Source organism: Dreissena polymorpha, chromosome 6, assembly GCF_020536995.1.
Source record: "Dreissena polymorpha isolate Duluth1 chromosome 6, UMN_Dpol_1.0, whole genome shotgun sequence".
NCBI classification, from domain to species: domain Eukaryota; kingdom Metazoa; phylum Mollusca; class Bivalvia; order Myida; family Dreissenidae; genus Dreissena; species Dreissena polymorpha.
The window spans coordinates 110,270,152-110,297,771 of NC_068360.1; the positions used below are offsets into that span (position 1 = coordinate 110,270,152).

The 27,620-nt window shown below is 33.6% G+C and overlaps 2 protein-coding genes across 3 annotated transcripts in view; one reads left to right on the forward strand and one right to left on the reverse strand.

The window, feature by feature from the left end:
* Positions 1-257: 257 nt before the first annotated feature.
* The window catches only part of LOC127835011 (perlucin-like protein), a 48,575-nt gene continuing 21,212 nt past the window's right edge, over positions 258-27,620 (reverse strand). The window contains exon 5 of one of the 2 annotated variants that reach the window (XM_052361182.1): positions 258-1,073. Coding sequence is in view for 1 of the 2 variants with exons in the window: in XM_052361180.1 (XP_052217140.1) it covers positions 992-1,073 (82 nt within the window). In the remaining variant the exon portion in view is untranslated. The remainder of the gene's footprint in view (positions 1,074-27,620) is intronic. The other variant, XM_052361180.1, reaches the window with a different exon arrangement.
* LOC127835010 (uncharacterized) lies at positions 12,298-26,369 on the forward strand. Its single transcript, XM_052361179.1, has 3 exons — positions 12,298-12,519; positions 13,760-15,692; positions 23,913-26,369. Exon 3 carries the CDS (start codon positions 25,170-25,172, stop codon positions 26,322-26,324), a length of 1,155 nt encoding a protein of 384 aa, XP_052217139.1. The 5' UTR covers positions 12,298-12,519; positions 13,760-15,692; positions 23,913-25,169; the 3' UTR covers positions 26,325-26,369.

A 27,620-nucleotide genomic window follows, 5' to 3' on the forward strand; every position in this document is an offset into this window, starting at 1 on the left:
CCTTGCAAGTTGCTCAATCAGAACCATTATTCTGCTCACTATTGCATAATGTGATATTTATAGTTACAGGGTTAGTTACTGACCTGATAGGTAAAGGGTTAGTAACTAACCATGCAACGATTATATCACGCCAACTACTTTCCATCTCATCAAAATAACAAGGGCAAACTATGTTTTTTTATAACTAGTATTATCAAAAATATTAAATTCAAGAACATTATATAACAATAACAAAACTTCAGAAAAAATCCTGAAAAAAGGAATGTAAAATACATATTTTCGTTACTATTAATTGATCACAATATTGTATCACAATGTCAACTATAGTCTACTGACACCATATAGTCTACTGACACCATATAGAATATATGGGGTCAGCATGTGACGATTCCGGGCGGGCATTTTGAATGTAACTACTGCCCCCTATAGTGTACTGTCACCATATAGAATATATGGGCACAGCATGATGTCAAACAGCCAATTAAAGAAGAGTACTTTGTAGATGGCGTGATATACAGTTATACAGTTTTTTTATAACATCATGGAAGGAAATAACACTTTTTAAAACAGGACACGTACTCGTGAAATCAATATTTATTACGTGATTAAATATATTAAAGTATTACGATCAATTCTATATTCATTTGAGAAACCTATAAAACATTGCTTGCATATTTTCAAATATAATTGCCTTTCTTATCGTTTATATTTGGACAAACTATGTACTTCTGTGTTACCTGTCATATAATAATACTCGCATGTGACCCATCTTTTAGAAGATATATGAAATTAATTTAAAAATCAGGCAGCAATAATATCTTCAATTCACTTGCGCTGAGACAATAATCCATATTATGTTTTCAATTCTATTGCATGTTTAGTGTGTTTTTTCTGTTTAATGCAAAGAATATATATGATTTCACATTTTTAGGATCAAAACAATAAAGAAAGTATATAAAGTTAATGAAGAAACATGTGACAAAGTTTGATTTTAGCAGTCCACATCTTGGCGTTTCTTAGGGACCCGCGTGGTACCACCCCACTGGTTGTATCGCTCTGTGGTAGGTGTTAGCCTTAAACAGGTTACACCACACTATCTTAGTAATTCGAATAGAAAAAATACTGATTTTTAACAGCAACGATACTTGAAGTTGATGAATATGACTTACCACCAACAAGCATTAATCTCCCTATAATTCTGGTTGCCTAGTAACGTATGTGACCACATAGTTTGCGCGTTACGTTGAATGGACGTTTTTTAAAACATGGGACGGAGGTGCCTTATCTAAATCAGTTAGCGCTGTCGTCTTTTCTTTACGTCTTTAAGTAGTGCTGCGTGTATTGTTTACCGTATTGGCGAAATGGTAAACATGATTAGTAGCTCATTGTATAACCTAACAGATTATGATACCATATTCATCCATATTTAAATCTAAAACTCGTGGGTCAACTGTTCTGATATACGGTGGTAAAATAAATGTTGGGCGGGGCGTATAAGAACGTTGTTATTAATAAGAGAAGTCAGTTTGTAAGTAAAAAGATCGACAACGAATTCCATGGAAACACAATACGATCAGAGCAGCGGGTTACGTAAACACTATACACGGTGGTCAGTAGTTTTCTACTTGCTGTGTAGTAAACGATGAATTTTGTTTGCGGTTTTGTGTTACTTCACTTGATACGTAACTCTATTCATTTTTCGTGTAAGCCATTAAACAGTTAACACCAAACTAAATCAAAATTAGGTAACAATAACCGAAATCTTTTCTCGATGGGAGCCTTACTTACTTTGCTTACCCGGCATGGTATCAGAGAAAATTAATCTTCTCCACACAGGAAGTTGCTACCCATTTATAATCCAGAGACTCGGACATGTAAACGCAGTTCCGGGAACCATCCTCCGATGTCCCATTGTCAAAAGTGGTGTCCCAATTAGTGAAGTTGAGCGCCTTCTTGTCGCTCATCCACTTCCAGTCCTTAGGATTGAGCAGATCCGTGATGTCCAGCTAGAACTTGCCCGGGAAGATTGTACCTGCCAACAAAGGACACAGATTTCCGCATTCGGTACCCCTCGCAGATTATCAATAATCGTACTTACCGGTATCCGATGTTTGACGGAGAGGGCCGAAAATGTGCGATTAAGATTTCCGATATAAATCGGGTTACGATCCACTTACAGCAGTTATGATATGTATGTGCAGTTTGGCATTTGCAAAGCCTGTATTATTGTTAAGAACTATCACTTTCGAACTGTATATTCAGCGTGTACGAAATGAATTTTCAACGAAGGTTACGCATAATGACTTACGAATATATTGTTATCTTACACATGTTGACGATTTGATCGTTTTCATTGGCTACTTATGTTTGACTGACCAATCGGAAGGCGATATTTAGGTAATATGACGTCGTTAACTTGACATGATACATAGAAATAATGGAACGCCAGAAACATTGTCGGGAGAGAAATTGAGTCGCGTTCTGAGAAAACTGGACATAATGCATGTGCGTAAAGTGTTATCCCAGATTAGCCTGTGCAGTCCGCACAGGCTAATCAGGGACGACACTTTCCGCATAAGCTTGATTTTCGGTAAGGAGGGACTTTCTTGAAACTAAAAATACCATTAAAGTGGAAAGTGTCGTCCCTGATAAGCCTGTGCGGACTGCACGGGCTAATCTGGGATGACACTTTACGCACATGCATTAAGCCCAGTTTTCTCAGAACACGACACAATTCTTCTTAACACCCACAAGTAAACATGTAAGGCAAGTGACTAGTTGCCTATACAATACAGGCCATACATAAAACAAAAAATAGAACATGATTTTGTTTATAAAAACTGGGGCCACCTTGGAACAGTCATGGCAAAGTATCGGGGATTTAAACCAGTTTTAAGAAATCACACTTAACCCAGCAATAATCAATGAAAAAGTTAGAGTACAAAATACCACATACACATTACTCGACAGACAAATATACATCGGAATATGATTAAATCTGCGATCACCGCCTTGGGATTCTGAATATAAACACACATAGGAGGCTAAAACCGGATGAAAGGTTTGAACGGTCATTCCAAAGTATCGGGGATTTAAACCAGTTTTAAGAAATCACACTTAACCAGGAAAAATCACTGAAAGAGTTAGAGTACAAAATACAACTTAGACCAGAATTAAAGGCATGCCAAACCCCACACTTAGCCCAGAAATAAAGGCATGCCAAACCTCACTCTTAGTCCAGAATTAAAGGAATGCCAAACCTCACACTTAGCCCAGAATTAAAGGAATGCCAAACCTCACACTTAGCCCAGAATTAAAGGAATGCCTAAACCTCACACTTAGCCCAGAATTAAAGGAATGCCAAACCTCACACTTAGCCCTGAATTAATCACACTACAAAAATTTAATAAACATCACCCTTAAGGTATCGTTATTCAAATTAATATGCAATAAAGAAAAATATAAATTCGATTAATTTCTCAAGGGTTTTTATATTTAAAACAGCAGCATAATTACAACTTCCTGCCGGATAATGTCACATAATTACAAAAACATTATCAACTTTTTTTACCACAAAACTATTATGTTTGTTTTGAAAACATGCCGTAAGATACAGCTGACACGTGTTTTCATGTCATACCAAAGTATAATATACTAGAAAATATCGTCCAGGATATATGTTAGGAGGCTCTCCAAACTCGCAAAAAGCTCAGTTTTTTACAAGCTTCTGAACACTTTTCTAAGTCAGGAGTGTTATTTTGTCTCTATTATAAAGCTCTATGTGATTATTATAGTTTGCCTCACATAAAACTTATATAAAAAATTGCTTTTTTTATAGAAAATAGTCAGTTTTCTAAGCTGTGAACATGTCCCTTTCAAATGACTGGAAAGACAACTCGAACATGAGATCCTATATTTCCACTGATTTATCGCCGAAGTAAAATATTCAAAAAAAGTGTAGCTGACAATTAAATGAAAATGGTTGTTTTATTGGAACGAGTTTACCGAACGCTACCTCTAGTTCTACGTAGAGCGCCCTCTGCCGCTGCCGCCATGGACTGTGACACGGAGGACAGAAGAGCTCCTCCCAATACCCCGCAATACGACTGGTGTGGTAATGATAATACACATTAAGAGAAATACAAATCACTTATTACTGTATCTATATGTCTTGGAAAACTAGGCTCAATGCATGCATGTGTCGTCCCAGATTAGCCTGTGCGAACTGCACAGGCTAATCTGGGACGACACTTTACGCACATGCATTTAGTCCCGTTTTCCCAGAGCGAGGCTATATATTTGAGCGGGTAATATTTTGGTTACATACTTGATAATGGTGAACGCTTGTAACTCTTGTCAGATTTTTTGTTAAAAGACGCTTATGAAACGCTGAGGAAATCATAAAATCGAACTGTCTATTTAGAAGGACCTTTGTTTTGGTTTAATTCAATAAATTGAATTCTTTAAGGCAAGAGTGCGTTTTGTAAACGCTCGAACAATAATGCTTCCAACGGTTTCGCCTTGGATCAACAGTGCTTCCTTGGGCTGACAGAATGCTTTAAAGGGGCCTTTTCACAGATTTTGGCATTTTTTTAACTTATTCATTAAATGCTTTATATTGATAAATGTTAACATTGGATCATAAAAGCTCCAGTAAAAACTCAAGAAAAAAAATTAAAAAAAGGAAAAGAACATTGCCCAGAGTAGGTTTCGAACCAGTGACCCCTGGAGTCCTGCCAGAGTCCTGAAGTAAAAACGCTTTAGCCTACTGAGCTATTCCGCCGAGTACACATGTTTGACGTATTTTATACGTTATATAAGCAATCTTCGTAGTTTCACAAAATTTAACGACAAAAACAGAACTTTTCAAATTATTCAATCGTTTCGCGTTGCAACGCTTTATAATTTTTAGGTTTTAAAATCGTCAAAAGATGCATATAATGGCTATATTAGAGCATGGTAAAAGTTCAGTATTACTGTTTCCTCACAAATATCATAACTAAAACGAAAACTTACGAATCTGAAACAACTTTTTTCAATTTTGTCAATTTACCAAAGCGTGAAAAGATCCCTTTAACTGTCTTAAAGAACTCTATATTTTTATAATGTAATGCTTCAGCTTCAATAAATGAAACACTTTAAAGAGTTCCAGCACTACTGTTCATATTTTCAAAATAATGGCGTTTGTGCGTTTTTCTGTAATAATATCTGATGTTTTCTAGGAAGGAACAAAACACAGATTTATACAAGACCACGACACTACCATTGATGTATTTAGCATGCCAGAAATTATCTTACAATTACGTTTTTGTTTGCATATATAGTTAAATATATCTCTGAAAGGGGCCTTTTCACGTTTCGGTAAATTGACAACATTACAGATTGTTTCAGATTCGCAAATTATCGTTTTAGTTATGATATTTGTGAGAAAACAGTTATATGGAACATTGGCCATTCTCTCATATAGCCTTTATATGCACCTTTTGACAATTTAAAAACCTGAAAATTATAAAAGTTGCAACACGAAACGATTGAATAATTTGGAGAGTTCTGTGGTTGTCGTTTTTTTTTGTGAAACTTACGAGGATTGCTTATATAAAGTATAAAATGCATTTTTCATGGAATGAGCACGGATGGCCAAGTGGTCTAAATTCTAAATATTTAATCCAGAACTCCAGGGGTCAGTGGTTAGAGCCCTGCTGAGTGTTACTTTTTTTCTCCCTTTTTTATTTTTTTTAATTGGTGATTTTTATTGGAGCTTTTCAGCTGAGAAGCTTCATACTACATAAGAAATTAATACTGTAAAATCATTTATATTGGTCGGCATGAATTTTTTGTGGTTTTTCAAAAAAATGAGTTTTTCGTGGACACGTTATTCGTGGATTTCCGATTTTGGAAAAAAAGAGGAATTGGCGTCGGTCATTTCCGTGTGTGTTTGTGTTACTTTTGTTGATCGGTTTACCATCGAAATCCACGAAAATTAACCCATTTATGCCTGACATCTAGAAAAAAGGCCTTGGCAAATAGCGTAGACCCAGATGAGACGCCGCATGATGCGGCGTCTCATCATTGTCTGCGCTGTTTGCTTAAAGGAATTTCTGTAAGAAAATTCTAAATATAGAAATAAATATACTAGACATTCCTAATTTTGAAAATAAACTGATCCAATTTAGAAGGATGGGAGAGTCCACTAGGCATAAATGGGTTAATGTCCCAAGAATAAAAATGATTTTACAATAGTTGAAAGTTGTTTGTATCGTGTAGTTCTGAATATTATACAAACCGATACCAATTATAAAAAGTCAAGGCGATTCAGATTATGAGCATTTACCCACTCACCCTTGCGTCTATCCACGTGACATTGAGGGCCACTGTCCGGTAACATCCGCCCGAGTGCCGACAGTAGCCGTCCGGGCACACAGCGCCACCTATCGGAGGTATCAAAAAGTTATATAATTCGCCTACTTATTTAAAGTATTCCTACTGAAAAGAGAAATATTGGAATGGCATCACCTTTTTCAACGACAGCTTTAATTTTTGTCTTCGCTTTCTCAAATCAAACAATACAGCATACTCATAATAAGTCAGCTCGTATATTAACCTTGCTTTTGTTCAGGTGCTAGATGTCTGCAAGTTGCATTAAAACCGCCTTTGACAAATACTAATCATTTCCGTCTTAAAATAGTTGTGTCGTTAACATCTTGATTATTTTATTGTACTTTATATATATGTTATCTCAAATGCGACTGGCTATACAGAACTAATTGCGTTCTTACCATATGCGAAGAGAATCTACCACAATGCAAGAAACAAATTCTTGGAGGCACGCATCCTGTCTCGATGTTGCACGCAGTCTATCTGACGCAAACACCTCAAGCGTTTACAGTTTTCCTTCAAAATGATGGTTGGCGCGATGGTGTATGAAACACCTGCTTTAAAAACTGCTTTTAGAATTTATTAAAGTTTCATAACCAAGGTTGTTTTAATGCATGAATCGTGCCTTCGTCAAATTGCGTTTGATTCCCTAATGATTCACTGAGCGCCCGATCTATTTACACTCTGAACGGTTGGATTTGATCAACTAAAATAACATACATATTTTGCAAGATCTAGAAACGTTTAGTATATAAACTAGGATCAGCGAACCAAACACCACTCATTGTCATTTTCTGATTGTTTTACATCAACCAGCAGAGTAATCACCTCGCAAATATGGATATTTATATCAGCTTACAATTTAAATTATTTGCAATAAATATAGCTCGTATTGCCATTTTCATGTACGTCATGATATCTGTGTTGTGCGCTTTTTTTTTAATGTTCATTTATATATTTGTAGTAGAAAAAATAAGTTACATGTAAGTATTTCGTTATCAGTTAAATTCTGTGTCTGTTTTCTTCGTTTTATAAATAAAGAAAATGCCGATCGTTTGGTGTTTTTTGTAATAAAAACATTCGATCGATATTAATATGTATAGGTAGGCGGTTTAAATGGGGCGTTCGCAAAATGAAAAATGTTTGTTTTCCCAATACAGCGGGCTCTTTGTATGTAAGAGTTTATGAAGAGCGTTCTTCATGAAATTAATCGCTTGAATTGTCATAACATACTTCAACTTGGCTAGACAAAAGTGCAAACACTAATGAAGTTATAACTTATTACCTCTGAATCAATTGGCTAACGACTTATTACTCCACTTGTCCGACATGTTAATGTTGGGTTTCAGTCATTATTTTATGGTAGCGATTCACGTTATTTTATTTAAAAAAAAAAAACTAAAATATTTCAAATACATTCATCGTTTTAATTCGTCAATCTATGAACGGGTCCCTTTAAAAAACATTATTCAAACTTTAGTGTTTGTCTCAAATGTAATTCAATGCAAAACTGCTATCAAATCAGCGATATTTGAATTAGTTTTATCAACACATGTTCCTGGTGATAGCGTGTGCATATTTTTCAACGGCCTTTACAAAACGCATATAAAGAGAACTTTGTTACCTGTTTAAAAACATGAGTTTATTTCACTCGCTCACCTTCGTTATAGGAACGGATATTCACATACAGAAATCAGTTGCAGTTATGTGAGCATTTATTATTCAATTTTTGTCACATTTCAGCTGCACCAGCAGGGGACAAACCTTATTAAACCATGCGGCCCTTTGTTTATGGCAAGGAACTAATGAAAAACTTTGTGACACAAATCAAATGTACTAGGCAAGACGCACAAAACACAAAAGACACATACAAATGAATAATTTGGGGTAACCGCCTTAGAACGGTCAATTCACAACATTGGGGGTTTAAATTGTTTTTAAGGAGCTCCAAACCTCACAACCTCACACCTCAGCAAAATACCTGTTAAGATAAAATAAAAAATAAAATACTTCGTAATCCTGTTTGATCACATTAAGCTAAATCAGAATATAAATTCTCGTTCCTTCAATAAAAGGAAAAATAAAATAATGGACATTCATTGCGAAGTACTGTGTACTTATATTAAATCAAATACAAATAATCAAAGCATTGAACGGTGAAAGACTGCGGCTAATCACGTCATGACCTTAGCACATTTTCAAGAAAACTTGCTCTTCATGAATAATGTTTCAAAGTTAGGTAATTCATCGCTGACAAAGCGTTAACATTTTAAATCATAATTTACAACTTAACAGTTTAATTCGACCATTAATAAAACAAACTACATACTATAAATCAAATTAGTTTAATGAGATCTAAACCAATACTCTGATATCAAGATTGTTTCGAATAATAACGTTAGTGGAACCAAGATAAACCGTAAATAAATAAAAAAAATCCAACTTGAATCTCTCCACCAGCGCACGTTGAAGGTGTTGTTAGATGCGGGCCATGAATTTCACATATATATTGACTTCTGGGGTTTTAGGCTTTAAAATATTCAAGTCAGTACTTGCATACGCTTAATTCTCCAACTGATCATAGAATTCAAGAAATGTAGATTATAACGCTATTTGCATAATCAGACCCACACAGGCTTCAATCAAGGTTAGGTGCATGCTTTCAACATTATTGAATGTAAAATGTCTAAGTTCTTTCTCAAATGTTGATTATACGCCATTAAATATAATTCAAGTCAATACTCGTATGCTCTAAGCTTCACACTGTTATCCTCTTTGCAAATAAAGTTTCATTTGATGTAATTATTTTAAAATTCCACACATGCACTAAAACGAAATTCCTTGAACTATGTGGGTTACTTAACATTTTAATGTAAATATGTCGATTTGAGGATGCAAAACAAGTTACATTTCGTATGTGCTTCATTTTCCAACTCTTTCAACGAGTAAAGCTTACTTATAATGTTATGGTTTAAGACAGGCACACCAATGCCAAAGCAATGGAGTATCCATACTTTTGGGTTAGAAAGCCTTTATTTGATTGTTGAAGTGTTCAATTTCAGCCGTTGAATGTACAAGTCAATATTCTTATGTGTTAATTTTTTCAACTGTTTATCTTCTTCTATACATCGCTGTCCTATAATGTTTGTGTTAACAAACGGACACGCAGATGCTCAGAAAAACGTTTTTAGTATGATTTGGGTTATAAAATAGCTTTTGTCTATTTACATACAAAGAGACTGATACAGACTCTTGGAACAATTGACTAGCGTAATATTGCTTTTATTATATACAACTATCGAAAACAGTTATCAATTGTCTTTTATTTTGCTTCAACAAAACTGACAAAACAATAACAAAAACGGTACGCCATAGTTTATTTAAGACGCGTATGAATATAATTTATGTAAATTAAGTGTAAACATTTGAACCGGGAAAACACAGGTTTCCGACACACTTACCTTAATTAATGACATCGTTAATCCAATGTTTATAACATTTAAGTTGACAACTTTAATCCAATGTGTATATAAAAAAACGTTGAAACGATATAACCTTACACTTCTATTCGTTCGTGTCTTTATCGAAACTTAGTTTAAAACACACCATTTTATTGTATTCAGGACTATCGAAATTTACATTTATGTTTGATACACACACACTCCGAAATAAGTTTTGCATTTGATCGATTTTTTAAACAAAAAGTTTACTGTTAAAAACACCAAGTCCGGCAAGTCCTTAAATTCCAGGCAAGTCCTTAAATTCCAGAGCGTTTAAATACAAACTCTTGTGTTTCGTCACAGACATGACGTCACAAGATGTACTACGTAATATATCATTCCGTAATAAAAAATAGGGGTTTCCTATTTTCGGTGCGCGCAATTTGACGTCATTAAATGGGTCGGAGAAAGAAGTCCGGCTAGTATGGTAATACGGAATCGGAAAACAGCGAGTAGCATAATAAGGGATTTATTTCAACGATTGATACAACTTGTATTTAGTTAAAAGCATTAAACAGGTATATAATAAATATTGTTATTAATTGTTTACAAATAGTTACAAAAAGTTAAGTCATATTTAATAAAGCTTCGCAAAACTCTAGAAGTTACATTTCAAGTAAAGTATTACTGCAACTTCGTCAGGACATTTGTTCAAATGATGTCACACCCGAGTTTGCAAATAATAGTGTCTATAGATAGCTAACAATATGTTTCCCGCTTCACTAATACTAAAAGAAATTTCATGACAGGAAATTCCTGCCATATATTATACCCCACTAACTCAAATTAGCAACCAACAATTCGACAACCGCGAATGATTGTATTTAATATAGATAAGTTTTTGAAAATTTAACGGTTTATCGTGATCAATGTGATTAACGTCAGAAAGCAACAGTGTTTACGGTTAAATACACTTTGCTATCATAATATTATATTAATTATATTAAATAATATTTGAATTGCTTAACACATTAAGAAACGTCATACGATGACATGCACGCTTTACGATGGAGGAACGGCTTAATCGCAAACAACTGAAAAGCATTAATCTTTTGCATTTTAATTATTATTATTGCTGTTTTTTACTATTCATAAATACATGAAGAGAAGGCCATATTTTTCTGAATTGAAAAACGTTCGATCCATGTATATACTTATGTTCACAGTTGTACTTACATGATTTCAATAACCGAATTTTCTAATTCAGGTGATATGCTAAATATAGAAACAGGTTTCGTTGAATCGGGTTATCAATGGTCAAGTGTACACTGATAAATGAGAAACTTTAATCATCATCCAAAATGGGACTGTTTTGCACCTTCTTCTATGAAAAACACACGTAATTAGAAAAGACACAGACATAGAACATTATATATATCAGCATTAACGTATAATTCACGTTCATCTGCGTCGTTATGGTGTGTTTGTTTTTGCCGCACAAAACACACACACGCAGAGGGTCACCGTTCAGGTGTAAATTATAACCATCACTATAGGTGACAGACTAATCAAAATACACATTCATATCAAAACATTAAATACTTCAACTTTACAAGTATATTTTTACCCTATATGAACTGCTAATTGTCCTTGTTAACTCATACATTTAAAGCGTTTTGTTTCCGAATTTATATACATTATATATTTAAAGCGTTCAATAGCTAGAAAAAAAAACGCGTTTGGACAGTATCAGCAGATAAATCGCGCGAAATTATATGATAACCCGATTCAGTTACATCATCTTACTATTCCAGCTAGTGTAGTTAATCTTGAATTGCGTCAGTCACGCGATCTGACTGTACAAAGGATACGCACTAAAAACTGATTTACATTTGATAGTGCATTACTCGCTATAATTATTATAGATATTCAGGTTTGTAATTAAGACTAACTAGAACAACCATTGTTCATAATCTAGTAACTTTTGAACATTCGATAGTGAAACGGTTGTGCTCAAACACCTTACAATTTAAAGGACTACACCAATAAGTTACATCATACTGTGTCTGTTATGAAATTTCGAATATTTTCTTTAATTGTGTGGTTGAACCATAACTTAATCGTTTTACAAATGTTTCATTTATAATTGATTTATGACGTCAGCCTAGTGGTTTTGTGTGTTTCGACGATTATAATGATATAATTACTTCCACTGAGTTCGTCAAATGTAACGCGTATCAACCCAATTAATAAACTATAATCTGTACAAGCTATTCATGTTTTACCCTGATCAAATCTTTTCGTGTGGTTTAACGTATAATTTGTCTTTCACTGGATTATTAGTTCGCTCTTTTAATTTCGGTAAACCTTTTGCAGTAAGCTTTATTTATACATACATGCACCAATTTAAAAACAATGGGCACAACGTCAATAAGAGCTTCCCTTTTAATAGGTGCAGGTATATACTTCTCGATAACCGTTTTTTAACGCATACTCATATGATTCTGATATCAAAACGTAATCAGATCGGTCATTATAAAAATAAACACCTGTAATAGATTTAATGTTATTGTTCATGTTCCTTTAGTTGTGCGTCTTTACAACAACATTTTCGATTAGAAAAGAAAATTCTAGACCTTGCGTTTGAAGGAAGTGAAGAAAAAGTGTGATCAATTAACAAACGACTAGTGCCAGCGACATAATGGTAAATGCATTTATTTAATTTTATGAATATATAATCGTACACTTGTGTAACACTATGTATTTTCTGTACGTCTGTCTTGATATTAACAACCTAACTGCCATTAAGCTATTCAATAAGTATGCAATTACTTAAATCAACTATTCATCCATCCATTCATTGCTTTTACTACAATTATTTTATGCATCGTTTTCGAACATTTAATGTGAGAATTAAATTTGTCCACATCAAAACAATTCTTTAATTGTTTAAAGAAATAATTCTTAAAATTCCAAATTTCGTCGGAATAAGAATTGTAGAACGCTAAAGCACAATTTATTGAACGTCATTGCTTCGTGGTCTGTGCGGTCGTGATCTGATATTGTCTCACAATGACGGTAACTTTACCTCGGACTATTATCTTAGGCTGATAGGATGTGAGTTTGTTTAAATATGACTCCATTGTGTCAAAAAGACGCTCCATTATGTTCATTGCAGTTTTCATCATGTGATTTGAACTTATTAAAAAGAACATGTGAGAGTGTCAATAGTGTGTTTTAATTAATATATTTAGCGTCCTAAGATCTAGTTAAAAGAACATGGTTTTATTTTAAATATATATGTATCATTGAGATGAAATGTCGCTCCGTCATGCTGGTGTGAATATATAAGTGGGAAATGATGTTATGTCAAACGTATTGTTGCAATGTTAAGTAGCTTCTCTTCGTATTTTCTTTTCAAACGAATACTCAACTATGTTAACAGGCAACAACGACGTTTCATGCTGTGTATAACGTGTTAATATGATGTTAACTGGTAACCTGAAAGTTACATTTGTTTTATTTTCATCTAATTGTTTCATCGTGTCTGCAGTGACATAATGTAGTTAAAGGTTATGTTATGTAAGCATGGTATGCTGTTTTGTTTTACACATACGCGTTCTAGTATCATTCTCTGGAAATAATGTTTTAGAGTCAAACTTATTTCTGATGGAGTTTATTCTACACAATAAGAATATTTATATAGTCCAAATGTTGTGTAAAGCAAGAATCCACACTTAGAAAATTATGTATTTTCCCAAGGTCATGAATGTCAAATTTGACCAATGTCTTGCCCACTACGATTTCTATATAAGGGATGTTTTATGGTCAATAAAATTAAATTATATATTATATTCTACTGTTAATGTGTGTGTGTTCGATTTAACTTCTGCCAGAACTTATGAATATTTGAAATCATTATATTTAATTTGGTTCGATTGCAGGGTTCCACTTATAGCGCACATGGTTATTATTGGACAACACAATTAGTGTTATATACGTATGGAGTTGATGAAGTTAAGACAACCAGATGCTCCACACAGAAAGAACTGCGTAGCGCATTAAAAACAAAGCTGGGGTGCAATGAAGATATAACAGACATTTGGTGGTATTCTGCCAAAGTAAGGTGGAATTTGTGTGGAAGTACGAAAGATGTTGATCATTATTTCATCGTTTTTGAATCGACAAATTGGTATTATTCAATAGAAAAATTTAAATTAGGTTTAACCATGCAATTAACTATGCAACGAAGCGAGAAATTTGACGATGTCAAGGCAACATTTCAACGTTATGCACGCAGAAGTTGTAATCTGAAACAGTAGAAGAAAACAAGCAATTTTACCGTGCCTATGCTGATAGACGAACTTTATGACAATACATTCCATATGTTAAAAGCAAACGACCAACAGTTTGCTGTCAACATGTTCAAAATAATCACATGATATACATAATGTTTTCCTCTCCAACCCATGCATGAACACAGTTGTTAAACGGATTTGTTTGAATAACCAGACCGTTTAATCGAAATAACACGACCTGCATGGGAGCTTTAGCTCATGGACAACATGTCTATATTATTGGACTTTTTATGGAGGCATGCGCTGTCAATATTAATCATGCTTGATTTCATGTAAACATCAAACCTATATATTGTATTATCACTTTTATGATTATTTGTATTCTCATATGCTTTCTACCAGAATGTAGCTTAATGTTTGTTTACGGATTAGCTCACACCGGTTAAAACTATTAAGAAGACAATTAATTGAATTGTTTCTTCTGTTGTTAACGCTAGAACAGTCCAAAGTCTTAAATGTATAATAATTTTTGGGTTTAATTGTTTTCTGTACTAACAAAAAGCATAAATTTTACGATGGGATCCGAATGTATGAGGTGGCATGAATATAAACAAACGTTGGAACAAACCATTTTTTTTAAAGAAAACATAACACTATTTAGCTTTAATAATACATTATACTAATAACCGAAACTTATTAACGCATAATTTAATAATTTGGCATAGTTAAGGATGTTAAAAAAACTTCATAACAATATACAATGAATTTGAATTATTTATGCTCTAGATTGAATACAAAATTTATGATATGTGTATTTCGACTATACGAACGTTAATTGCGCAATAAACACTTTTTGGATATTCGTTGGAATATGAATTACAACGAATATCCAAAAAGTTTTTATTGCGCAATTAACGTAATTATCTTATTAGTGACGAAATGGCTGTGAAACCATCATATTCTCCATAGCCCTGTGCAGTCTGAGCGTCGGAAACCGTACGGCATGGGACCGACTAGGTTCGGGCAGGACAAATATAAACTCAATCCTAACACTGCGCCATGAATTCTGAAATGTTTACGGAATGTTCTTATAAATAATTGAGGGGCGCCATTTCTGCAGAGTTATATCATTACTTAATTTCTATAGAAAAGTGCAATAACATGACAGTATAAAGAAGTATTGAAAAATCAAGCTTTTATTATATATCATTATACACCATGAAGAAAAGTATCATGGCACCACTCTTTTGTATTTTAGTTATCATTCAAAGATAAAGACGTATGGTTCTTTAAAACTGTGGGTCTATTGATCGTTTCGGCCTGATTACATTCTCAACAAGTCAAATCATTACCGCGCATACCCAAAGGCCAAATTTCATCAGAAAGGTCCGAATAAAAGTTTGAAGAAAAAACCTAATATACGATAACAACTTGTATTCAGTTATTTCTATTATAATAGGCTGTGTTCGTCTCTTAAAATGTAATGTCTTATATTAAAAACGGGATGATCAAGCACACACGAGAGGATTTTAATTTATAAACAAATTACTGAAAAACATATCCAAAAAGATTGGGAAAGGTGCCGATAGTCGTACCTACCTAATATGGCAAACAAAACAGGAATAGAAATAAACATTTTCGGCAGATAAGTTTCGGCATAATTCTTTCCATACATATCGGTGGTTTGAATATTGGGCTCAAGGAATAAGGATTCGACACACTGCTGAGTAGTCACTCTCAATTTGTTTTTATGAATTGGGTGGTAGATTCGTTACCGTAACAATATATAACGTGAATTTTGTAGGTGTGAATTATGCTGGGATTGGGAACTTGAGCACCAAGTATTGACACATCAAGTTTATGTACAATACAGTGTTGTTTCGAATAATATTTATTTTCACAACATGCACACATAATAAATAATATTGTAAACACATTCTGGAATAAATATGTTTAAACCAAACATGATACAGAATTGCTCTTTTCTGGAGTATCCTATCTATATGCCCTCATTATGCCTTTATCATGGTTTGGGTATTGAGTCGAGTCTTACCCAAGTCCTGCGATGTGGATGCACGTCATCAGAAGTTTCTTATTATTTTACTTAGTATCATAATCATAATCAACCAGTATATGTGTACTGTTCATCCGCTTATTACAGTGAAACACGAGGTCTTTGGTTGTCGTCATGTGATACAGTTGGCATATCACCTGCTATGCAGCTGCAATAACAAGATGTTGTTTCGAATTACTTAAATAAACATAAGTTCGATAAAAACAATATTTGTGTTTCAAATAATAACGTCAGTGGTTCCATGATCAACCGACATTTGCTAAAAAAATCCAACTTGAATTTCTCCACCCGCGCATGTCGAAAGCGTTGTTGGATGCGGGTCATGACTTGCACGTATGTATTGACTTCTGGGGTTTAAGTACTTTTATACGCTTAATTATCCAACTGTTCATAGAGTTCAACAAATGTAGCTTATAACGCTATTTGCTGCAATCAGAAACACACAGTCATACATCTAGGTTAAGTGCATACTTTGAACATCATCGAATGTAAAATGTTTTTGTTCTTTCTAAAATGTGGATTAAAAGCCGTAAAATATGAAAGTCAATAGTCGTATGCGCTAAGCTTCACTGCCAATCCTCTTCACAAATATAGCTTAATCTGATGTAATTTTTTTTAAATGGCAAACATGCACTAAACAAAATTGCTTGAACTCTGTGGGTCAATCAATCTATAAATGTAAATATGTCGATTTGAGGACGTTAAACTAGTAACGATTCTTATGAGATTCATTTCCAAATTGTTCGTCATTTGAACGAGTACAGGTTATTTAGCTTGTTATTTTTTAGACAGGCACAACAATGCCAAAAGCAATGAATATTCCATACTTTTGGGTTATGAAGTCTTTATTTGATTGTCAAGTCAATATTATTGTAATGCTAATTGTCCAATTGTTTATCTTCTTCAACAAGAACCTTGCTGTCTTATAATGCTTTTATTTACAACCGGGAATGCACATGCTCAGAACAACGTTTCTTGTATACTTTGAGTTAAAATAGTTTTTTTTGCATTCAAATATGGGTTTAAGGTCGTACATGTTCAAGTCAATATTTCTTTATAATTGTTTATAAATAGTTACGAAAAGACAACGCACTGGTTCTTGCCAACTTTTGGTAAGAAACTTGTTATTTTATTGTGCATCAACGGACGTAAAACATTCATGCACGGAAATATTCTTAATTGCAAAATTTGATAAATGTCCATCTATTTGAACAAATATATTTTACTTAAAATGTAAGTGTAGATTTGTTGTATTTTGCCGTAAAATATGCAAGTCAATATTCGTATGTGCTCAATATTCTAACTGTTCATACTCTTAACAAATACAGCTTACGTTTAACGTTATTGTTCACAAACAGGTACGCACAGAAGACTAAACTGAATATTACATGCATGTGTAAGGTTATACATTAGTAACAATTTTATGCAAATCAATCTATGTAATTGCTTAATTGATCAAGTATTCATCTTATTCAACAAATATAGCATACTAAGAATTTCATTATTTGTAATAAGGAACGTACAAGCTGTAAGCAATATTTTTTGCATAATTTGAACCATAATCATAATAGATACATTTGATGGGACCACTTCATACTTAGTGTTTTCAACTTATTTTGTAAACACATTTTGTAAAAAATATGTTTTAACTAAAATGACTAATGCAAACAAATGGACATGTGATGAAATCGATGAGACTTTATTGAACCCGCTTACCGAAAGCGCGGCAGAGCTGTCACACTGGCCGATTGTCTGCGTGCATGTAACACCCGTGTTGCTTACTTAAAAGACAGCGTCACACTTATAGGTCAAACGTTATATATATATATATATTATCGAATCATTATTGTATTGTGTTTTATATTAAAACACTCATACGATTGTTAATCATATTATTGATGAATAACTTATTTTTCCAGGACACGCTTTCTACATCAGATTTTGAAAGAACCAAGAAAGTGTTAACCTTTGCAGCCAGGTTTGCAAACGTATAGATAGAGTGTTCAGGGCTTAGGGACGATATTTATAGACACATTGATGGCACAGACATATTTATCTCATGTGACGAACGCGTAGTCGATTCGGCACCCAAAATGTTGTGATTGATCTACATTCCAGAAATTCATTTCTTTTTCATCATTTCGTCGATGTTTTTCTATAGCAACTACTATTCTTATTCAATTAATACGAATGATGTTAGTTACTTGCTTAAAACTGCAAACCTTGTCTTCACAAAGTGAGAGTAGGTTTATTTTTGCCGTTATACGAGTATGACTAAGACCATGTGAAAAACATCGTCAAGCCCAAGAAAGAAACACGCAGACTCATTTTCCGTATTTAATAAAATCGCGGCATTTTCTATATAAGCTTAGTTATTGCCTAAATAACGTTATTTGACCGGCCCGAAACACGGCCACAGGAAAAACTTTACGAAACCGAAGATTTGCTTCTTTGATATAAAGCATGCGATAAAAGTCTTATTTTTTAGTAATAATTGATTATTTTGCTTAAAAAATGCGTTTTTGCACTACAGTGGGGTTAGGGATTTTGTTCCGCAAATAAGGGGTTGCATAGGGATGAATATTTTTTGGGATTAATCTCTAACAATCCGTTTTTTAGGAACTCATCCCTAACAATCCCTACTAGGGTTTTTTAGGGATTTTTTTGGATTATTAGGGATGCTAGCACTCTGCGCATGCGTACGGGTGAAAAGGTGGGGTTATGAATGTAAGCTTTTGATAGTATTACGCATGCGTAGGGCTGAAAAGGCGGAGTTATTATCGCTAGCGTAGCTCGCGATAATGACTCCGCCTTTTCAACCGTACGCATGCGCAGTACTATCAAAAGCAACAGCCCAGCCAGCACACCACTATCGGACAGATATCGGTAGCAAAACGGTATATCGGCAAATCGGCCCGATGTCTATCCGATGTTAATCCGTTTCGCCGCCCGATATATGTAATTCACAAAAAAGTCATTTTACATGCAACATGTTTAATGAAATATTACAAAATACATATATTCGTACCACAAAACATAAATATGGTCAATAATAAATACGCAACTTGTGCTTATTTTTGCCGATAGCGAGCCGACAACGGCCCGTTTGGTCGTTAATGTTTTCGTTCAAAAACGATAATTTCGTTCGGTTAAGGAAATTTTTTGGCGGCCAAGTTAAATGAGGCGTTCGAACACAAACATTGTTTCTTGCGTTTTGTTTCGGAGATGTTCATTAAAGTTCAAGTTAGTATTTGTTGATTATAATATATAATTTACTTTAATTGTGTACGCACATGTAGATTTGTTCGTAAATAACGTGATGGTACATTAACAATTTGAATTATGCATTCGTAATATATATTCGCGAGGTACTTTTTTACCGCGCGTTCATACTTTGCTGTTTTTGTTACTTGTACACTCACTTAAATTGGATGTGTATACAGTTAAAATGTATTTGTACGAATTAAGAATATTGTTGTTTCATTGAAAGATTCAACACTTTTGTTGCCAAGACCCAGCCCTCAACAGCCAACCCAGATTTCCAGTGGGGAATCTGCAAGGTTGTCTTCTGACAGACCACACACGATAGTTACAGGTACGTACTATTCCTGAAGTTTTGTTCTTTGGTTGTTAACATGCTATTTGTATTACGTAAAAAATACAAAAATACTAGTCAGCAGTAGTGCAATAGTGCAGATAATTTAGTTGCAATAATACAACTCCCAGCTATATTGACCCTCCAGATCTGTACGTATGTACTCATAAAAGCTCAGGGCATTCAAAAAGAACTAGCAGATAATTTAAAAAAATGTGTTATTCTGGTGACTATATGAATTAAACTGCCATAATATTTGAGGTTTTAAAAACAGATCATCAAAATTAAATAGCACTGTTTATTTGAAAAGTTAACAATAATATTGTCCATGAAAAAGTAAGCGAATATCATGTTTTAATACATCAAAAATCTTAGGATATTTAAGCACATGTATTTAAATGATCATATAATAATAATATTAATAAACCTAAATTTGAACTTTTTCAGAATCTGTCAAGCAAGTATTTCTGAACACAAATAAACAGTTACATGGAGTTTTTCATAAAAGAATTGCTTCGAAATGTCAGTGACTGCCATGAGGGAGGGCGCACCAAGCCATCGACGATGATATCAGCCATGGCCGAAGAAGATTATGATGATTAGTTAACTTTCTATATGACTGTTAATTGTGTTAATAGTTAAAACTAATAAGGTTTACAATTTGTATTTTACCTTATACACTTAAATTTATGACTTTTATTGTGTCATCCTCAAAATAAGACTTCCTTTGTTTCATTTTATATATATTCTTAAATATTAAGGCGTTAAGTTAATATAATAACGTGAATAGAATTTTAAAAAGTTAAATATTAAGAAAAACGTTTGCCGTTATCGGGGCTTGAACCATTGCATGTCATTGCATGGATTAAACAGTTATTGCTGTTACCACCCGGCAATCCGGACTGTTATACACAGTCTGCTTTTAATACTTTATTTATATTTATAAGTGATGTACGTGTTGTTACATAATTTAAAGGAATTATCAGAAACTAGCTACTATACAAATTTTAACAGAATTAACAGAAACAAGCTATTCCAACATACATTATTCAATCGTTTCGAGTGTGTAACACTCGTTTCGAGTGTGTAACACTCAGGGCTCAGCATTAACCTAAAAACCAACTTGCCCTGCCGGGCAAGTACTTAGAAAATCTACTTGCCCTGAACGTAAAGCCATTTGCCCAAACATGAAATATCACGTTAACTGTTAACCTCATATTTTTAATGAAGATCAAAATGATACACCACACAACTTTTTTTATTTTTGCACATTTAACAAAATGATTACAGCAATTAAAGTCAAATTAAAGTCTATATTAAATGCTTTGTTCTTTTTTGCACTTGCCCGGGCAGACAACTAGATTTTAAAGTAACTTGCCCGGACCCAACTTTTACTTGCCAGGGGCAATAGGACAACCGTTAATGTTCAGCCCTGACACTTTATACATTTTCATATGATCACTATTCATAAACTAAACTGTATTTCCATCATCAGTCTACGCCATATAGTGCCATTTGACACTATTTTGAATTTAATATTACGTTTTTGGTTATTTTAATTGCGTTATAATGCAAGTACGCTTGTTATCTATAGCCCTGCGCATATAAATCTTGTTGTTACTGTATTTTTATTTGTTATGTACCGCATACATAATGTTGTTACTTACACATTATAATAATCTAGGTTTTAATCTTCTGAATTGCAGTGTAGTAAGCCTCAAGACTGTTCATTGTTTGGTTAAGGATAGACAGTCTAATCGTGGCTTTAATAGTCTACATTTTAATGGTAGCGATTATTTTATTTATCGGATATGATCATATATTTTTTTTGCTTTACCACTGTCGATTGTATAGAATAGGTAGTCTAGAATAAAGCGTTAACATCAGTTTATAAACATGTAATTGCTATAAAGTATAATATGATACGTGTTCTGTATATTGTTTTACCCCTTAAGTATTATGGTACAGAATAAGTAACATTTCTTCATCTAGGTATTTTTATTAAGACTCTTTGAAATAACAGGTAATTTAAGAAAACTATAAATCTGTGATTGCATTGAAATGTATATAAAATATATAATACAATTGATATCCTAAACTGTCATTAAAAATCAGCTATTGTAGATGTAATCTGCAAAGCGAACAATATTAAAAATATATATTCTGTATTTTAAATTAGAATCATATTTATTTTTGTCATAGTTCCTTTAAATTCAGAATAAGGATGCAATTAATAACTAAATGTATAATTTTGTAAATAAAGGTTTAATTGGTAAGAGGGCACACTTTTAATTTCATATATGCAAATGTAAAAACTACACAAAAATGAAACAACTGTTTAATATGCATTTAAATAATATGTAAATTAATGGAAATGTATATAAATGCCAAATGTCAATACTAACATTTAATTAAAAATGCAATAAATGTACTGAAAAAAAAGAACATTGATTACTATATTTGCTGTGTTTATTCTATTTTTGTTTATTGTTAGTGTATATAAATACAAAATGTTGATAAATTACAATTAATGAATAATGCAAAATATGTACCGGTAAATACTATATTTGTTGGATTAATATTTCGTTTTGTTTTTTTGTTAATGTATGTAAAAACCAAATGTCTATAGATTTCATTTTAAAGGGAAAGATCTAGAGAGGAGGGTGCTGCACCCTGATCTTTTATGATCCCCCTTCTGCCCCTCTTGGCTGGTCAACGAATAATTGTTAAATATCTTCCAAAATTTAATTCATTTGTGCAAATATTCAATTACAAATGAAGCAGATGCATGTGCTTAAAACCCTAAATTACATGCATTTGACTAATGATCAACCCTTGATATAAATTTTAAGATCATGTATGTCTTGTCAAAATGTTCAGCCTGCTCCTTTTTAGCAGCACCCTTTATGCATTTTGGGGTCATTAGTTTTACCCTAATGTAATGAATAATGCAAAACATGTGCTGAAAAAAGGAAAAATGAAGTCTTTTTTTGTAATTTTGTTTATTTTGGTTGTCTCCTAGGGAATGTATTCAGAATCTAAAACCAAACTGTGATTAAATAAGTTAGATTGAATTAACATTTTTGAACGTTTACTCTTTTTTGTATTCATTTAAGTTTTTAACTGAAAAATATGACTTCTACATACAATTTCCGCTACTATAGTTAAGAATTAAATTTACATGTTTTTCTGACATTATTCATGCTATCAATTTAGCATTCTAATTTTGCTCTAAAAGGGCTTTATAACTTTGGTTTAATATAAATAAATGTAGGATTTGTTTTTTCCCATGTTTTCCCATGTCAAAATCAGTTTGTCTGAAAATGTCGTTCACATTTGTGTTGTATTCATGGCCAGTCACATGCAGATGTATAATATTACATAACATGCCGCACCATTAGCCGGTTATAAATTTATGTGTAACATGTGTTCTGGTAAATTATGGCCATATCGCCTTTTTTTCCTATATACAAGTATCGTATGTGTTGATTTTTTAAGCTTTTTGTCCATGTACATGTATTATTTGAAGCTTAAAATATTATCTTATTAGTGACGAAATGGCTGTGAAACCATCATATTCTACATAGCCCTGTGCAGTCTGAGCGTCGGAAACCGTACGGCATGGGACCGACTAGGTTCGGACAGGACAAATATAAACTCAATCCTAACACTGCGCCATGAATTCTGAAATGTTTACGGAATGTTCTTATAAATAAATGAGGGGCGCCGTATTGAAAAATCAAGCTTTTATTATATATCATTATACACCATGAAGAAAAGCATCATGGCACCACTTTTTTGTATTTTAGTTATCATTCAAAGATAAAGACGTATGGTTCTTTAAAACTTTGGGTTTATTGATCGTTTCGGCCTGATTACATTCTCAACAAGTCAAATCATTACCGCGCATACCAAAAGGCCAAATTTCATCAGAAAGGTCCGAATAAAAGTTTGAAGAAAAAACCTAATATACGATAACAACTTGTATTCAGTTATTTCTATTAAAATAGGTTGTGTTCGTCTCTTAAAATGTAATGTCGTATATTAAAAACGGGATGATCAAGCACACACGAGAGGATTTTAATTTATAAAACAATTACTGAAAAACATATCCAAAAAGATTGGGAAAGGTGCCGATAGTCGTACCTACCTAATATGGCAAACAAAACAGGGATAGAAATAAACATTTTCGGCAGATAAGTTTCGGCATAATTCTTTCCATACATATCGGTGGTTTGAATATTGGGCTCAAGGAATAAGGTTTCAACACACTGCTGAGTAGTCACTCTCAATTTGTTTTTATGAATTGGGTGGTAGATTCGTTACCGTAACAATATATAACGTGCACTTTGTAGGTGTGAATTATGCTGGGATTGGGAACTTGAGCACCATGTATTGACACATCAAGTTTATGTACAATACAGTGTTGTTTCGAATAATATTTATTTTCACAACATGCACACATAATAAGTAACATTGTAAACACATTCTGGAATAAATATGTTTAAACCAAACATGATACAGAATTGCTCTTTTCTGGAGTATCCTATCTATATGCCTTCATTATGCCTTTATCATGGTTTGGGTCTTGAGTCGAGTCTTACCCAAGTCCTGCGATGTGGATGCACGTCATCAGAAGTTTCTTATTATTTTACTTAGTATCATAATCATAATCAACCAGTATATGTGTACTGTTCATCCGCTTATTACAGTGAAACACGAGGTCTTTGATTCTCGTCATGTGATACAGTTGGCATATCACCTGCTATGCAGCTGCAATAACAAGATGTTGTTTCGAATTACTTAAATAAACATAAGTTCGATAAAAACAATATTTGTGTTTCAAATAATAACGTCAGTGGTTCCATGATCAACCGACATTTGCTAAAAAAAATCCAACTTGAATCTCTCCACCAGCGCATGTCGAAAGCGTTGTTGGATGCGGGTCATGACTTGTACGTATGTATTGACTTCTGGGGTTTTTAGTACTTTTATACGATTAATTATCCAACTGTTCATAGGGTAAACGAAGCACAATAGACCAGTTATCAACATTGACTGATATTATTGAATGTCGTAAAAAGAATAAGCAATCAACCTTCATAGCCTGCGTGGACTATTCTAAGGCGTATGACCGGATCCCGAGGCGCATTCTGTGCTCAAAACTAGAAAAACACGGGATTCAAGGGAAACTACTCAGTGCTATTCAATCTTTGTACGCAAATGTGAAATGTGCTGTAAATGTCAACTCGTATAGAACCGACTGGTTTGGCAAAAATATCGGTTTAAAACAAGGATGTATACTGTCAACTACATTGTTTAATCTCTTTCTCAATGACCTTAGCCTGCGCCTTAACCAGTCAGGAATAGGCGTTCATATAGAAGAAATGATTATTAATCACTTACTTTACGCTGACGACCTCATACTCATTGCTGAGACTGAGAGTGACCTACAGATTCTCCTTGATATTTTAGGATCGTGGTGTACCTCCAATAAAATGACTATCAATACAAACAAAAGTAAAATAATGCATTTCCGAAATAAAAATGTGAAAACAAATTATAGATTCACATGTAATAACAATGAACTTGAATGTGTTACTGAATACCGATATCTCGGACTTGTTTTGTCAGAATTTTTAGATTATAGTGTAACGGCCAAGTATGTCGCTAAGTCGGCGACTCGAGCCTTAGGTCTGCTTATATCAAAGTTCAAATCACTTGGTGGAATGCCATATAATATCTATACCAAACTGTACGACAGTATAGTGTGGCCAACTATAAGTTATGGGGCAGCTATATGGGGAACCCAGGACTATGCCTCTATCAATGCCGTACATCATAGAGTGTGTCGTTTCTACCTCGGAGTGGGAAAATATACACCTAACGCGGGAATAACTGGAGATATGGGTTGGCTTTCCCCATATGCACGGCAGTGGAAGTCGATTCTCACTAACTGGTTCCGGTTAAATAGTATGGACAATAACCGTATCAACTACAAAGTGTTTAAATGGTCTTACATTAAAATACACCACACAAATAACTGGCATCACAAGATATGCATGAAAGTACCGCTGGACATCAGTTATAGCTATTCGACATCTGAACGCAAATATATAACCAATAACTGTATTGATGATCTATTTAATGATTATAAGGCTGTTTGGTTAAATAATATAAACAGAGAACAAGCTGCCCATGGCAGAGGAGGAAATAAACTAAGAACATACAAGCTTTTTAAGCAAACATATAACACTGAGTCTTATGTTAATAATATTATTATACCTAGGTCCCATAGAAGTGCATTTGCTAAATTCCGTTGTGTTGTAGCACCACTTAAAATAGAAACTGGACGATATCAGGGAATTGTACCAAATGAACGTTTTTGTTTTAACTGTATAAACCAAGTGGAAGACGAATATCATGTTCTTATGTCATGTAATCTCTATGAAGATATTAGAGAAAAGTTGTTCACAAAGATATTTGAAATAAATCCGGATTTCTCTGAGTATAGTGATGATAACAAATTCTGTTACATATGATCTAATGACGAAATCGTTAAATACAGTACCAAAGCTTGTCATGATATACTAATCACCAGACAAAATACCTTGTATAGATAGATAATATTTTGTAGATATGTGATGCTTATTGTACTAGTGTGTTTTTGTTTTATGTCACATTTTAAACCAATGATTTTTATCATATCATGTTCTACAGTGTTTGTATCATCATTTATGTCATAACAGTTGTATATAAATGTATATATTAATAGGTGTGTCTCTCATAACTCATACTGAGTGGTTTTATACATGTCTTTTATTTTTACTATATTTTTATATGTGTATCTATAATAACATGTACGAAAGTGAGACGTAAATAAACCATCTGTCTGTCTGTCTGTCTGTCTGTCTGTCTGTCTGTCTGTCTGTCTGTCTGTCTGTCTGTCTGTCTGTCTGTCTGTCTGTCTGTCTGTCTGTCTGTCTGTCTGTCTGTCTGTCTGTCTGTCTGTCTGTCTGTCTGTCTGTCTGTCTGTCTGTCTGTCTGTCTGTCTGTCTGTCTGTCTGTCTGTCTGTCTGTCTGTCTGTCTGTCTGTCTGTCTGTCTGTCTGTCTGTCTGTCTGTCTGTAGCTTATAACGCTATTTGCTGCAATCAGGAACACACAGGCATACATCTAGGTTAAGTGCATACTTTGAACATTATCGAATGTAAAATGTTTATGTTCTTTCTAAAATGTGGATTATAAGCCGTAAAATATGAAAGTCAATAGTCTTATGCACTAAGCTTCACACTGCCAATCCTCTTCACAAATATAGCTTAATCTGATGTAATTATTTTAAAATGGCAAACATGCACTCAACAAAATTGCTTGAACTCGGTGGGTCAGTCAATCTATTAATGTAAATATGTCGATTTGAGGACGTTAAACTAGTCACGATTCTTATGAGATTCATTTCCCAATTGTTCGTCATTTGAACGAGTACAGGTTATTTAGCTTGTTATTTTTTAGACAGGCACAACAGTGCCAAAAGCAATAAATATTCCATACTTTTGGGTTATGAAGTCTTTATTTGATTGTCAAGTCAATATTATTGGAGTGCTAAATGTCCAACTGTTTATCTTCTTCAACAACAACCTCGCTGTCTTAGAATGCTTTTTATTTACAAACGGGAATGCACATGCTCAGAACAACGTTTCTTGTATACTTTGGGTTAAAATAGTTTTTTTTTTTGCATTCTAATGTGGGTTTGAGGTCGTACATGTCAATATTTCTTTATAATTGTTTATAGTTACGAAAAGACAACGCACTGGTTCTTGCCAACTTTTGGTAAGAAACT

Coding starts and splice junctions, on each gene's coding strand:
- LOC127835010 (XM_052361179.1), top strand. CDS start 25,170: ATGATTATTAATCACTTACTTTACGCTGACGACCTCATACTCATTGCT.